Source organism: Colius striatus, chromosome 10, assembly GCF_028858725.1.
Source record: "Colius striatus isolate bColStr4 chromosome 10, bColStr4.1.hap1, whole genome shotgun sequence".
NCBI lineage: Eukaryota > Metazoa > Chordata > Aves > Coliiformes > Coliidae > Colius > Colius striatus.
The window spans coordinates 11,766,643-11,782,521 of record NC_084768.1 but is presented as its reverse complement, the minus strand read 5'-3'; the positions used below and the strand labels follow the sequence as shown (position 1 = coordinate 11,782,521).

Genomic DNA, 15,879 nt, shown 5'->3' with positions numbered 1-15,879 from the left:
CTGAGAGGTTATCCTGAACTTTGCTGGATCCTGTTACCTGATTTTCTTTTGTTCTGTCATTTTCCTTTTCTGATGCTTTGGCTGCTTAACTCTTTACGGGCAACACATAAAATGAAGTGTGCAGTACGGGACAAAACGTAGTAATTTGAAAGTACTGTCTGGTAAATTCCTTTTTGATTAGAAATTCAACTCTTGTGCTCTATTTTGTTTCATTTTGCTTGAGCCTAGGCAATTGCATCACCGCACTCTGAGCTTCTGAAGGCGCTGTTCTCCACCTTTGTGTCTTCTGTTCTGCATAAAATTCTCTTTGGTGCTCTTATTCCTCCTGCATTTTTACTCTTTGGAGCGCCTGATTTTTGACTGGTGCTTTATTTCAATGAAATGATGTTATGATAGAGACAATTATAAAGTGATCAGCACGGGCATATCAATATTTATTGAAATACTGAAAAAAAAAAGATTCCATTGGCGATGAGAAACTTCTGGCAAGTACTGACATGACAATATGTATTTCACCGATACAGTAAGAGAACTTCAACTTCAACAAGTAACTCACTGCACATTCTAAGAGTTGCATGGATTTAAATCCAAGGCAGCTGTAGAACATCTGTAATACAAATAGTCAGACTTTACAGATTGTCTGTTGACAAACACGGAACGACTATAATAAACCAGTCAAAGCCAAACCCTTTGAACTTTAGTCTGCTTTTACTAATATGTCCTGTAATCAATAAGGCAGTCAGAAGTGAACGACTGGTTACAAAGTAGTTAACGATTAACGTGAGGGGGATTTTGGGGTGATTTGTTTTGTTTTGTTCGTGTACTTTGGGCAATCTGTTTGGTTTCTTGGAACTATGAATGTGGGCAAATATCTGTTACTTCATCTGAAACTGCTTCCATTAAGCTGTATGAAAAATAGTTCTTTTCTTCTACGTCCTTATTTGAATTCTTTCATCCCTTACACAGATAATGGTGCTGTGAATACAGTTTGCAACTTTTTTTTTTTAAGCTTTTTTCTTGGTATTCACCGAAATACACTGTAGCATTTCAACAGGAAAAGAAAACAGAATGCAAACACTTAAAATACGCTTTGCTTTTCCTTCAAAAAGGAAGGAATGGCCACACTTACATTGTACACGTGGGCAAACGTATTTCGCAGCCACTGTCAATTGCCACCTGCATCTTACTCTGTTAATTCAGATTGAGGGAGAATGCTGCTGCCCTTTCAATACTGCTTATGTGTCTGCAGTGTGGGATGGCCGAGGGAGCTGTGCTTGCTTTGCTTTTGGTCCGTACGATGGTACGTGCGTGCTGTGATACAAGACAGGCGTGTAGGAGTCGCAGACACTGGGCTTTGCTGTGTTTGTACCCTATGCATGGACAGAATATCAGAGCTGATTAATACAGGCAATTAAAATAGTGCGCTTTGTACTAATGTGGATGCAATAACCGATGTCTTTGGTATATAATGTATGAATGGTTGGAAAAAAAAAGTATGAGAAATGCACCTTTTCAAGTTCACATGAAACAGAAAAAGCTGTAACTCACATAATTTACAATAGATTTAAATAAACTACATTTAAGATTATGAAGATTTACAGACACTTAATTAAGTGAATGATTTTAATTTGTAAAGACCCTTGTGTGTCCCTGAACTATGTTCCACTAGCTTGAAGACATGCTACAGTAAACACATATATTTGGCTTCTTCATTCTGGCTATATCTTATATAAAGATGAAACCAAAGAACAATAAATTAGCATCATAATTGTCTACAGTGAAAACTATCATATACAATATAAATAAACTATTCAAAAGCCAGCAATCTTCATGAAACAAAAATTAAAGGATTAGCATTTTATACAGTTTCTACAAGTGATTGTGCAGCCGATAATCTCAAAAATTAAAGTCAAAATGAAATACCCCTATTGATTTTAGTGTCTCACGACATACAGTAATTAAGTACTGGTAAAATAATTACCAATTTAAAAGAAATAATAAGGAAATCACTGCTCTGCAACTTTAGCACAGTTTTTTCCCCACAGGACCTAAAGAATGTAAACACTATGTTTTTGTTAGAGATTAATACTTTATTTTAAGCATATGTTGATCCACACCTGCACAGTTACCTTTAAGGGTAATGAAATAAGGCAAGACTTATAACTGTGGCACGACATGTTAATACTGCTATCTTCATTTGGACAGAGAGAGAATTGTTTGTTCTTCTCTAATATTTGTTCTGCAGCAGACTTTGGCCTACATAGACATAGTAGTATCACTCTTCTTTCTTTGCCTAAAAGTCGTGTGTTACCTAACTTTAAAAAGAGTTTCATTACATAGTGGACATTTGAGTTGATTTATTTCCTTAATTACTGGGAAGTTTGAAGATGATGCTCCATGGTATCATCAGAGCACACAATTCATTTCTCTATTCTTGTATTGCTAAATGCATTTTTATTAATTGTATTTTCAGTTTCTAAGACAATTATTTGGTGTCCTTAAAATGTGCATGTGGGGTGGGTTGCTGGGGTCCTTTTTGTGTGTGTATGTCAAAGAAGCTATTGTTTGTGATAGCTAAAACATCTACATTCCCTTTATGTGGAAATGGCTGTGAATACACATCAGAGCCATATTTTAGGCATTGCCCTAGTTCAGTATGGAGTCCAATGGGCTAATTTATTTTGGAATAGTTATCTTAGCTATTTAATAGCTATCCAATAACAGTGGTAGAAGAGAGATATTGCCTGATAGAACAACATGAACACATGACAAAACAAACTCCAGAGCATAGTAAGAATGCCAAGCTAACTGGATAACAGACTCTTCAGATGAGTGATTTGTGGGCCTGGGAGACCGAGAGTCAAAACCAGCCTCCTCGGAGTTGGTGTGACACGACATAGCACGTGGCCAACGCCAGCTCTCTCTCACAGGTTGTTGAATGGATGCCACATCATTTATCACAGAAGTGGTAAGCGTTGGGTCCTTGGCAGGATGACAGGAGGTGCTACGGATGCAGTTTTGCATCTAAGTGTTTCAGAAGTCCTACTGTACAGTGGAGGAATTCGGTGCGCTCCAATTCCCCACTACCATAGCTCAATAATATCGATCAGGTTTTGATCTCCTAAGTTTCTCCATAGTGGCAATCAGCAGAGTTAAATATACAAGAATCATTCTGTCCTTTTTCACGTTGACATTGATAAGAGTATCCACTTGGTAAGTTCACGTCACTCCAGTATGAAGTTCTATGTAGATTCCTTTGGGGATGTGTAGCATATGATTCACAGTTTGCAATACAAATACCCTGATACATCACTTATTTACTATTAGTATTTGATTATTACACCATTTTCCAAAGTCTTAAAACCACGTTTTAATTAGTGTTGCTTGGAGCAGTTCAGAATATATATTTTTTTCCCTTTTTTTTTCGTTTTCCTTGAAAGCAGAAGCTCTAATGGGTATAATTTAGGCTCTCTTTGCATGCAGCATTTCAATGAGAAGGTTATTACACGGCACATCCCCGTTCAGGTGTTTGTAGTAGAGGTATTCTTCGGCCTGCATACTGATGGCCCGGATCTCTGGTAGCCGCAGGAGAAGCTGCCCAAATTTGTCTGTTTGCTGTGGGTAATTACACATGGTGTAGTCCAGCAGAGCAGCATTCACTTGTTCCTGAACACCTTCCACAAGCTGGAAGTTCTCGAGATTTTTGACATCTGGATGATAATAAAAAAGAGGTAACAATTCAGTTGCATTTTAATCCCTGTTTACGAAGGCAGTGTTTCACTAAATGGATGTATTTTTTTTTCCTCCTGACAAAAGCATACTTTACAAGCTGCTGAATATTCAGTGAACCCTTTTGCCAACTTTCCTGGGAAAATGATCACAAAAGAGCTTTAGCGGAGTGTCTTGTTGAAATTCTGCATATACCTCAAATCAATTAGACACCAATGGAGTCTGAGCAAGGTCAGCTCTTTTCATAGCTTACAAAAAGAAAGGTTGAGGATTCCTAAAGTAGAAGACCATAATATATTGCTAGCAAATGAGTCCCAAGAGGAAGCCCTATCTTTAACCTAGTATGTTACACAATTCATATAATTCTGTATTAATTTTTCTGACCCAAGGTGAAATCTGTGTCCAGGGTATGATGTAGTTAATTCTAATAAAAAGTGACAGGGTTCTTGTTTCTGTTTGACATTTTCTAAATGATTCTGAAAGCCTTTGACTTGTCTAGCCTATGTTAATGAACCATCTGGTACACTCCAGTGACTGCCAAAATAATCTTCCCTACTAGAAACTCTCTAAAATATATATTTCACTGACTAATGATCTTTATAAAATGAAATCATTGTCCTTTGGGTGGAATACCAGATAAGAATGGTGCCCTTTAACCTGAATATGGTTTCTGAAATACAACACTGATTGGGTTTTTTTTTTTTGGTATTGGACAAGAGGGGCATTTACATCAGTCAGGCAGGTACAGTTTGTTCACTCTGCCTCTGTTTGATTATCTTCTGTTCCTATATAGCAAGTTCAAGCTCTGGAAATGCTGGTCAGAGATAAATGACAGTGTATTAACTCCTCATTATTTGCTTCCCTGACTGAAAATTACACTGATGGCATTGTTTTTCATCAGAAAGTTATTCTAAAACTTGCAAATTAGAGTGTGGAAAAAGTGAAGCAATCCAAGTCCTCTTGCTGGAGAACTTGTCTTGGTTGATGTTTGATCATTTATATCATTGATAGAATAACACAAATTCTTGCAATGCTAAAGCATGGTGACACTGAGCATAACTATGCAGGTAATTCACTCTGAATAAGGACAAAACTGTTTCTCTCTGGATGTTCATGGAGCACAGGAGATGGGGATTTTGGCAGAATTTGGTTCATTGTAAATTCCAGCCTTTGATTGGAGGGGAAGTGAGTGTTTTCCTTTGCAAAACAGGAATACACGTTGGTCTCCTGATCCATCAGCAGTCTGTGTAAATTGAGTCTCACTGCCTTTCCCTAGAAGTGCTTTAAATAGAGCAAATGTGGGTTCCTGAACATATCTGTGTGCTGAAACGTGAGGGAGGTTGTTGGAGGCAGCAAATATTTTCTTCAAAACAAGATGATAGGAAGGATGCCAAGGATCCCAATGGCAGCCCAGGGTAGCACACACAGCCTGATGCCAAGGATCCCAATGGCAGCCCAGGGTAGCACACACAGCCTGATGCCAAGGATCCCAATGGCAGCCCAGGGTAGCACACACAGCCTGATGCCAAGGATCCCAATGGCAGCCCAGGGTAGCACACACAGCCTGATGCCAAGGATCCCAATGGCAGCCCAGGGTAGCACACACAGCCTGATGCCAAGGATCCCAATGGCAGCCCGGGGTAGCGCACACAGCCTGATGCCAGGGATCCCAATGGCAGCCTGGGGTAGCACACACAGCCTCCACAGGTTAGAGGCTTTGAGGAGGAACCTCTATGGAGTGTGCTGCTGCTGATGCCACTTTCACTCTCACGTGAGCTCAGGTGAGCATTTCCTGCTGTGATCATTACTGCCTGCCTCTTTCCTGTCTTGGTTTCACTGTGGAAATGAAGCAAGTGGGTCCTGCATTTGTGCTGCTTGCCTGGGACCTGAGGACACATCTGAATTTTGCCAGCCAGTTTAAGGCACTTGCTAGCAATACTGAAATTATGATGCTGTCCAACAGAGACTGTCTGAACTTTGCATTATCCAGAGTGAGGAGAACTGGAAACTTCAAAGCTGCTATGCCTGGTCCCTTAGCTATTCAAACTCATTTATACAAAGTCTTTTTGCTGGTGTCTCTGGAGATGTTTGGATAATCATGTATTACACTGGACATTTTCTCACATAAAATACAACTGTTTATTTTTTTGACATTCCTACACAAAAATCCCAAGGTATTTCATAAGGAGTGTAACCTGCTTTAGAAATTGGGTGTTCTAAGCATATTTTCATAAAATTAAGTAAGGAGCAGTAGCAATTATTTTAAATAGGTTGCTTTCAGATGCAGAGCACAGTCGTGAATGAATTGTTATAACATAAGAAATTCCCACAGAAAACAGGGACGAGGCTGGAGATTAAACTGTGTTAAATAGCAAGATAAAATGCACAATGATTTCAGAAGCAGGATTTTGAACTTTTTTTTTTTTTCCCATGTTAAAAATAACTTTAAAACATCAGGAAGTTTTAGGAACTTTAGATTCCAAGTGCACCTTTCTGTTGCTGGCTGTCCATTCTGAATTATACTGTGAGATTAAATTGTGCTGACTTCTTGGGAAACCAGGTTCATTTGCATTTTTACTTTCTTTCTAAATGTTACTACATGCAATATATATTTATTGGCAGTATCATAAAATCAATTTTTATAAAGATCAAGAAGAAACAAAATCTGAGAAGTTCAACTTTTCTGTATTTTCCTACAAAAGCAGTGCATTCCATAGGTGTTTTATAGAGATGCATTCTGTCTTCAGCTACATTGGTATCACACACCTGGTTAAAAGGAGGCATGCTATTTGATCTATATTACCCACACGCAGAGGATGGGTTTTGCAGTAGGTTTACTTGTGTGTTGTACAGGTGTTCCTGTAGGCTTCATTAGCTATGTGTCCGGGCTTGAATAGCATGGAAGTCACAGAACTACAGGGGAAGAAGATCTGTGTCGGGTTTTTATTTTTCCTCATCTCAGTGGGCACTTCTTTACATACTCATATGAGGCAACATAAGCAGTGAAGTCAGATGTAAAGCCAAATTCAATTAGCAATAAACAAAGAGTGGTTCTGAGGCTTTTATACCACATCCAGCCCGAGGATATACTTTTAATGTATTTCCTCTGCACAAAATCTTGGTATTTGTGGTGAGGTTCAGTGCTTGTAAACAAGAAGTTATTAAGTTAAACAGTGAAAATATGCAGAATTTTCCTGACTGTTTCTAAACTGAATCAGACACTCGTAGTCCAAACGATTGCAGTTTAGGACATCATTATAGAGTTCCTTTGTGTGTAGACCTCTCTGGGACTGCAGTCATGATAGTGAGAGGTGGGGAGGGAACCTGATGACTAGTTATGTATTTTGGAGTGAGTCTACATGAAATAAAGTCATCAAGTGTTCTTATCTCATGTACACTAGCATGTTCTTATTTCATGTACACTAGCAATAAATGCTGCAGTAAAGCAGATGAAACAAATTGGACAGAGGGAGAGAAGTGAAAGGACATGTGCTGAAAGCACTGCGTGAAGCTTCTTCACCATGTCTCAGGTTCTCGTATGATATTTTGTATACTGTTAAAAAAGAGGTTTATGGAACTCACAGTTGCAATAGAAATGTCATGGTTAATTGGGAGAGAAAATCTCAAACCCTAGCTCTAATAAAGATGAATGCAGAAAAGGCAAACACGAGTGTTATTTCCAGTAGCTCCCAGTTCTGCAGGTAGAACAAGAAATACTACACAGTTTTCACTTCTGGCACTGAGTGTTTATCTCATAGTGATACAAATGTTATGAAATACCAACTCTGGTTTGCAAGCAGATGGTTTTCCTGTGGTTTGGGTTTGTTTTTGTTCTCAGTATTTATTATATAACTCTGGCTAAAGGTATGTGATTTAGTTTTCCAAGTGTTTCCTTATGACCAAAATGCCTTGAATGCTAATGAGTTAACTTGGTTGAAATATCCAGCAATGCTGGTGTAAGTCTGCTGAAGGCAGTGGTGTACAACGAGCGTGAAATCTGCTGCTGATGTCAACAGCACAACAGTCTTTTAATCTTTCCTATAATTCTTCATTCCTGTCTGCTTTTTAGAATTGAAATGTCTCCTATCAATCTTTATGTCGGTTAGTAACAATTTAAAGTACACATGTTTAAGCTTAAGCAAGAAACCATTTTCTGAGGTTTAGATGCTTGTAAATTAAATGGGAAGGAATAGGTTCCCCCCCTCCCACCCACACACCCTTTAAATCCTAGCAGCTAGAAAAAAGTGTTTTGTGTTGCTACAGTAAGTATCAGTCTCTTATCTCTTCTACTTTATTCGCTCAGGGACTAATTACCAACTTTTTACATGAAACAGCCTTACTGTGAGCTCACAGTGGGGCACACATCTTTTTCTATCCTTATTGGAAAGTAAACCCTTAGGTCTTGTAGAATATATTATATGTTTTATAAGAAATAGCAATTGCTTTTCTGTCAAACAAAGAATTTTTTGTTCTCTATAGCTTACTTTTGATGATTAAGACAAAAACAGTATTATAGTGTGTCGGGATCTGCTCTGCAGTCACAGTAAAGATCTGCCAGTATTCCCAGAAATCCCCCCATTTTGATGATTTTCTACATCTGCCATAAAGCTGTGTATTAAGCTGAAACTGCACACAACATTCAGCCCGAGGAGAACACTTTTGCATATTTTTCCCCAAAATGGGTCTGGTCTTTAGAGGGAAAAAATATTTAGGTTTCAGAGAGATTTTCTCCCTCTCATATTCCAGACACGAAATACTGAAAATTTGGTGATGTACTAATCTGTAGAGAGCTTCCCTGGGTCTGGGAATTTGGAAAAGAAAAATGAAACAGAATGAGAGATTTAAATTTGAAAACTAGGAACTCCTTAGCAGCAGCACAAATGTTTCCCAGAGAAAGACAGTTCAGTTCTACCACTTGCATCTTTCATCAGATGCTCCTTCTACGTGAAGTGATGAAGAGAGGCACATACAGAGAGCTCAGGTGCCTCTCTGCATTTTGCACCATTGCAAGGATGAAATAAGGTTGTGTTTAGGCTTCTCCATGGGGAGAAATTTCTCCCTTTCACAAGGCTGGAAACAGTCTTACAGATCTTCCAGTAGGACTCAATACCAGCCCCCTGAATGGGCCGACGAGCCTCATCTTTTGAGGGCTTGATTAAAATCCAACTGGCCCCAATGCTTAGCAGCTCTTTGGAATGACTGTTACAAGTGTAGCTAAAATATGTCTTCTAAACTCTGGTGATGGTATTTTTGGCCAGGATGGCCTTCAGGCTCGTTCTACAAGAAGTTTGTTCTCTCCAACGCTAACAAGCAGCATTGCATCTGCACATAAACATGCTCTTTTATCTGGGAAAGATACATCATGACTCCTCAGCCTGAAGTTGGGTCTTCTGTCATGGGCTTTAGATGTAGGCCAATTCCCATTGACCTTGAAGGTGGACTATGTTAATTCTGATGAAGGTTTTTCCCCTGGTGTTGCTCAGCCTAGAGGAAATGAGGCTGAGGGGAGACATAATCACTTTCTACAACTACTGACAGGAGGTTGTAGTGAGGTAGGTGTCGGTAACAAGTGACAGGACAAGAGGAAATGGCGTCAAGTTGCACCAGGGGAGGTTTAGATTGGAGATTAAGAGGAACTTTTCTTCTGAGAGGGTTGTTAAAACACTGGCACAGGCTGCCCAGGGAGGTGATGGAGTCACCATCCCCGAAGATATTTAAAAGATGGGTAGATGAGGTGCTGAGGGATGTGGTTTAGTGGTGGGCTTGGTGAGTGGTTGGACTCTGTGATTTTAAAGGTCTTTTCTAAGGGCTGAGGTGATGTTACCAAAACTTCCTCTATTGAAACACAGCTTTTCCCTATTTTTTTCCCCACTTTCTGCTAGCCCTGCAAACCCTGTGGCTTATGGGACTTAAAGCAAAGGTAGATTTTTTGACGTGTGAGAAAAAATTTTGTGAGGGCAAGAGTAGTAATAGTTGATAAAGTGCCAATCTCTGAAAATTACCCACAATTCTCCTTCATCGAAACTAATAGCAACAACGGCAGCTCCATACAGCACATCTGTCACAAGGGTAGATGTATGCCATTCTACAGCTAAGCCTTCTTGACAGACAAAATGCTATAATGAAGGAAGATTTATGGTAAAGATAAGCTCCTTACTGCAAAACTCCCCTCAATTTTATTACACCAGGGTTGTGCTGAATATTACTCACTTAGAAGTCATGGGAAACAGTTCTTGATAGATGTGTTTGTTAATCAGCTATATTTAGCACTTCCCAACTTTGAAAAACCTTTACACTATAACAGCAGAAACCACTTGTATTTTCTTCAGACTCCAAAGTCCAAATTGAGTGCATAGGAAACTTGTCCTGTCTTTGGAAGGGCTCTTTTTTGGCAGTGGTTAAGCTACCTGTAACAGTGTAATTACTGATCTCTAACTGTTTATAGAGGTCATAAAGTAATTTTCATATGAACACATAATCAGATAATGGGAACATTGTTTTGAGAATCTTGATTAAATTCTTCTATAGCAACGTATTTGATTCACGCCTAAGTCCTGGGAAAAATGATATACATTGTTAAAGTGAGAACAAGATGCTTGTGAAAGAACAAGCTCTTAATTCTTAGTCTGAATCCTGTTTCATCCCCTCACTATTCAATCTTGATGGACTTCTGGTTTGTTTCAGAATGACTCAAACTCAGAACATATTCTGGTGGTGTTTTATAGTGGTAGGATTCTTTCTAGTGCTATGTAAAGTATTGAAGCATATTTTTCTATCAAAAATATTGTAAAAGATAGATCCTTACTGAGACTATCAGCTCATGATGTTCGTAAGAATTGTGCTTATTGGCTTTTATGAAGAACTTTATAATTGCATTTGCTACTGTTAGCCCTGAGATGGAAAGACAAACGTGGGGAAACATGCTGGATTCCTCTCGTTGCAGGGCTGTGAGATTATGGTACTAAACTTCAATTGTTCCTTGTAGTTCCAGTAAAGACAAAGGGCAAAGCCTAATTTGATTTCTTGAATCTTTACGACTGGTGTAATTACTGAGTCATCACTCAGGAAAATAAACCAGCTTGACTTTCAGCAGCTCAGGCTGAATTTATTGACTTGAAAGTTAAACAAACAAACAAAATCTCCACCCACTTTCTCATCCTGGCACCCCAGGAACCAACATCCTTATTACTTGCAAATGAGGCATATGTGATATGGTGGCCATTGGAACATAATAAAACAAGGTCTTGACAGGCCTCTTTGGAGGAAGAGCTGCTCACGAGTCCTGGCCCAAAGTCCACAGCAAGCTATACCCTTAAATACAAAGTCCAGTGTTTCCCACTGAGATTCACGAGGGAAAAGCATGTCCAGGTACAGCCACACAGGCAGAGATGTGGAGATGCAGCTGGAGAAGCTGAGTGGTGAAACTATAGCCCAGCCCAGAAGATGCTGGGACAGACCACAGGCACCAGGCCCCGAGCAATGATTCCACTGCTGGAGCTGCATCTTAGCCATGCTTAAACTCCAGTACCACCTCACTTTCTTTTCATGTCCTAAAGCTTTCTCCATGCCTGGACTTATGCCCTTGCTGATGTCCCAGACTTGTTCCTGCTTTGGGGGAGCAATTCAACAGAGGGTGCTCTTAGCTACTGCTATCTACAGGCTGTAACCTGTAGATAACCCTGGGTGATTGAAGCCCAAATTTATAGCCTGCCTTTGTAGGCTGGTGGTGAGGGAACCTACCTGGGCTGGTATAGATTTCTGGTTCCTCCTTCCAGGTTTGTTTGTAGATTTGACCTAGTGACCCCTTAAAGTAAATGATAGATTAATCCTAGAAAAAAAAAGTCTGAATCGGTCTCTTTTCCAGGGAAAAAGTGTGTAACCACCATCCGTGGAGCCATGGTCATATTTATATGCCAGCATGTTGACAAACTGGGGCAGAAGTGATTTGGCAAAAATCTCATGAATAAAATGAGAAAGAATGTGAGTCAAAACTCGTTTTTCCTAACTCCTCACTTAATCCCAGCTTCATATTATATGTCTGCACTGGAAATGTTTGGCTTCCGAGTGTTCAGTTGCAATAAATATAGGTAAGAAAACCAGTATGTTAATTATTCTATCAACAGGCTTCAACAGACAAATATATCCTTATATGCAGATATGGCTACAGCCATAGCACTAGTTTATAGCACACTTACAGTTACCAGAAGAAAGTATCACATTGAGGAAAAGCGTAAGCTAGGCTTCTGATAAGAGTTTTAAAAAAAATAGAATAGATAGCAGATTTATTAAACCAAATGGTTTCCCCAGTTAATTTCTGAAGCCATTTTAATCTTCAATAGCACGTGAACAATACAGCATTGTTGGTGTTTTCAAGGAACTGGCTGTTGATGTCTATAACTTGTAGGGTGTGAATAGTTTAAGATGTCATAAATATTTATGAAGTTTCTGGGAATGGTGATAGGGACATCATACAAAATCCTTGAAGTTATGAACTGAGGCAGAAAGGGTGTTATATGCAACTTGCAATAATAGACAGTATGGTATAATGTGGAGAGGAGCGAGAAACAATGTGTTCTTTAGCTGAGAAGCTGAATGTTTAGGTCAAAATGGAATGAAAATTTTAGAAAGATTTGCTTTTATCTAGAAAATATTTGCTCTGCTTTTGCTCGGATGTTTGCAACTTTTCTGAATGACTGGACTTGCTGCACTCCTGAGAAGCTTGCACATTATCTATCCTCTCCCTTTTTATCCCTTTCTTACTAATCAAGTACTATTTAAAATAGGAATAATGTACCAGATAAATCTGAAGAGGTATTTAAACTGCTGCCACTGGAACTACACCAAGGGATGATATAGTCCTAAAAGAAGAAATAGAAATATTTTCTGGAAAAATATTGAATATAAATTTCTACTGAGGTTAAAACACAGAAGTGCAGCTGCCACTGAAACCCTTTTGAGTAGCAGGCTGTATCCTTTTATAAAGCCCATCTGTCTCTGCAGAGTATAAAAAATGCATGATCATAAAAAGCAGTACTCCTTAGGGGAAAAATTTCTCTCTCTACTTATCTTGTAGTCACTTTACAAAACAGTTTTTAATCCCAAATTTGCATTTGATTTTCAGTCAGGAACTTTTATGGTTTTTGCAAAGTTTTCTTATTCCATTAGAATAAGATATGAGGTACAGTTTGTTCAGGTGGCAAGTCCAGACTATGAATAAACCAACGTTATCATATGAAAGAGAATTAAACAGGCAGATCCAAGTGGGGATATATTAAGCCAAATTTAAGCTCCAGTAGTTGAATTTAGCCTGTACTAGATGTCTGGTTTGCCTCAGGATATATTCAGCTTTCCAGCTAATCGACTGAGGAAAACTGCCTCAGGTATGATAAAATTTACAAGAGACCTCAGTCGAATTGCTCTTGTTATAAATACTAGCTTAAAGGCATTCTTCTGGTCTTTGGGATCAGGACTGTATTTGCATTTAATTACTATATTTCAAACTTTTTTTGAACTTGGTTAAAAATATGAGACCAGCCAGTTATATCATTATAATGGTTTCCAGATAAGGGTAGCACTTCCTACAACTGTCGTATTACTTGGAGAATTTTGGTTGGCTTTATCCTTCTGTTTAGATCTGAAGTCCCACAGGAGTAAAAAAAAAAAAAACACAACAATTTTTTCTCTTTAAAAGATGGGAATATAGTTGTGAAGGTGGTTTGGTGATATGCTGATCTAAGAGGTACAACGCTATGACTTTCCGACAATGTAACTGACACATAATTCAGAGTTTAGAGCCTTTTGCACTGTCTCAAGACAAGGCTTAGTATGAGAATCAACCAATCATCTTTCAGGTATTTATTTAAAAACTATTATTTTTGAGACTTTAGAAGATTTTTTTGGATGATTTTACTAGTTTTAAGTGTCAATATTTGCACTAACACTGAACTAAGTTATTTCAGTAGAAGCTGACTCTTGTATAGAATGATCACGAGAAAGATAATCATCTCTGCCTGTGTAAAACATGGCAAGTGGTTGTCAGAGAAAGAGCTACTTTATTATATAATTGTCTTGAGATAATATAAAGCAAAATGCACTCATTTAATTGCTCAGTGCTGAAAGCACTGCAGTAGAAGCACACTAGAAATAAATATAGCACTTGTGTTAGCCAAACATTTGGTTTTTCCTATTATTATGTAGAAGAGTAAGACTCTGGGCAGTCATAATTATTTACTATGTGAATGGAACTGCAGACAGCTCACGAGACCATTGATGGGACATTAAAGCCACTGTGTTTCAGATGCTGTTTCAATTCCATATCAAATTAGCATTCACAAAAAAATTGCCGACTTAGTCGAATGGCACTGGTAAGTTTGGTCTCATCAAATATGTGTGTGTATCAGTCATCATATCATCACCACATCTGACTGCAACAGCCCATGAATTTGCTTAAATGCATTGCACCATGCACTGGTGCTTCTCACTGAACAACAGCAGAGGTGGTGGCCCTGAGACAGGGCTCCTGACCTGACCCCCTGCCAGGTGCTGGAAAAAAGGAAACCTTTTGTTCTCCTAAACTGATAGGTTTCCTTTCATGGACAGTAAATACAACCATAGTGAGTGATTTTCTGCTGCAGTACTTCAAAGCATATTGTTTTCTGACATTGCCTGTTGATCTGAGTGGAAGATGCAAATTTCATTTCTTAGCATGACATATGTCAGTGCTTCACTGTGGAAGTGTTTTGGCAAACAAGAGTGGCAGAAGCCCAAAGGGACATCTGCAACTACATTGACACTGCAAGAGTCAGTGATGGCATGCAGGAAACATTGCAAAGGCACCTAGGTTCATGTCAGCCTTTAGACTCTTTTCTCAAAGGCTTTGGTGTGCCACTGCTCTTCGTCCTCATTGCTTACGCTTTTCAGCATATAAATATGTAAGCTAAAGAAAAGCCCACCTGAAATTCCTCTGGCAATATGGTTACTCAACAGTTAGATGGGAGAGAAGTATGGTACACAGGAAATGCTCTTACACCTGCATTTCAAACGTGAGACCCTTAGAAAAGAGTTTTATTTCTGAGCTGCCTTTGATTTCTTGACAAGAAGCCCTGATCAGAAAGGACTGGAGGCTGTCAAATAAGGTAGTACCTCAGCACAGCCCATTAAGTCAGGTAAACCCCAGATTTGTACTTGGTGCTCAGCTCAGAGTCAAATGGTCAGATAAGGGTGAGACATTTCCATAGACAACATAGCTATAGGTTTAACATGAGCAGCATGAATTAAGGAGCTCCACATCCCCTAATTAGCTTCTGGCTGGAGCCACCCCTAATGTGCTGCGAAAAACCTCATGTTCCCTGTACACAAGCTCAGGCAGACGTCCCCTGAAGCCCCATGCCAGATTCTGACACTGCACAGTGTCTGCTGCAATGGTCTGCAGAGGGGCTTGGGAAGGGGACATTGCTCAGCCTCCTGCAAACTGAAGTTTGCACTTTTCCTCCCCTATCCAGGCTCTCCTCATTTTCAACTAGGTGTTGAAAAGCAACTCAGTGCTTCTCCTAGTGCACAGTCCTAGGAGCACCTTTGAGGCTGCAGAAACACTGTAGCACCTCTTTCACCTCTATTCTTATTCTAACACAGGTTATTGGTTTGTTCACCTTAATCAAGGTCACCTTACTTTGACTAGTAAGATATGGGCGAACTCCACAAAGATGTTCTTACCACTTCTGTCCAACCAAGCCTAACAAGCTTACACTTCAGCACAGCTCCAAAATACTTTATTTTTATATTAATTTCCTGTGTCAGCTTCAGGTCTAAAAAAAAAATTACCCAGATCCCAGCACAGAAAATACAAATCAAGCCTGACACCTGGAAAGAAAGAATCACATGCTGGAAAAGTCTGACACAGTTTTGACACAGTGGTGTCAAAAATCCTAGATATTTGTTGTTTTGAATTCAGACATTCTTCATTTAGAGCAAAATAACAGACATTTATAGTGTATCTTACTGCTGGTGACTATTTAACAGCTAGGTGTTCTCTCAGCATGCTGCTCCTTATGTGCACAGTAATGAAAGTTGGCTATTGATTTTTCTGTAGCTGCTTGTAACTATTATAGTTGATACATCAATAGAAAAGGAAAGCACAATGTTTCACGGGAG

The 15,879-nt window shown here is 39.1% G+C and overlaps 1 protein-coding gene across 1 annotated transcript in view; it reads right to left on the bottom strand.

Moving 5' to 3' along the window:
- Positions 1-2,923: 2,923 nt before the first annotated feature.
- Positions 2,924-15,879, bottom strand: part of NR5A2 (nuclear receptor subfamily 5 group A member 2) — a 76,371-nt gene continuing 63,415 nt past the window's right edge. Inside the window, exon 7 of the mRNA XM_062003624.1 lies at positions 2,924-3,710. Coding sequence (XP_061859608.1) covers positions 3,463-3,710 — 248 coding nt within the window. The 3' untranslated portion in view covers positions 2,924-3,462. The remainder of the gene's footprint in view (positions 3,711-15,879) is intronic.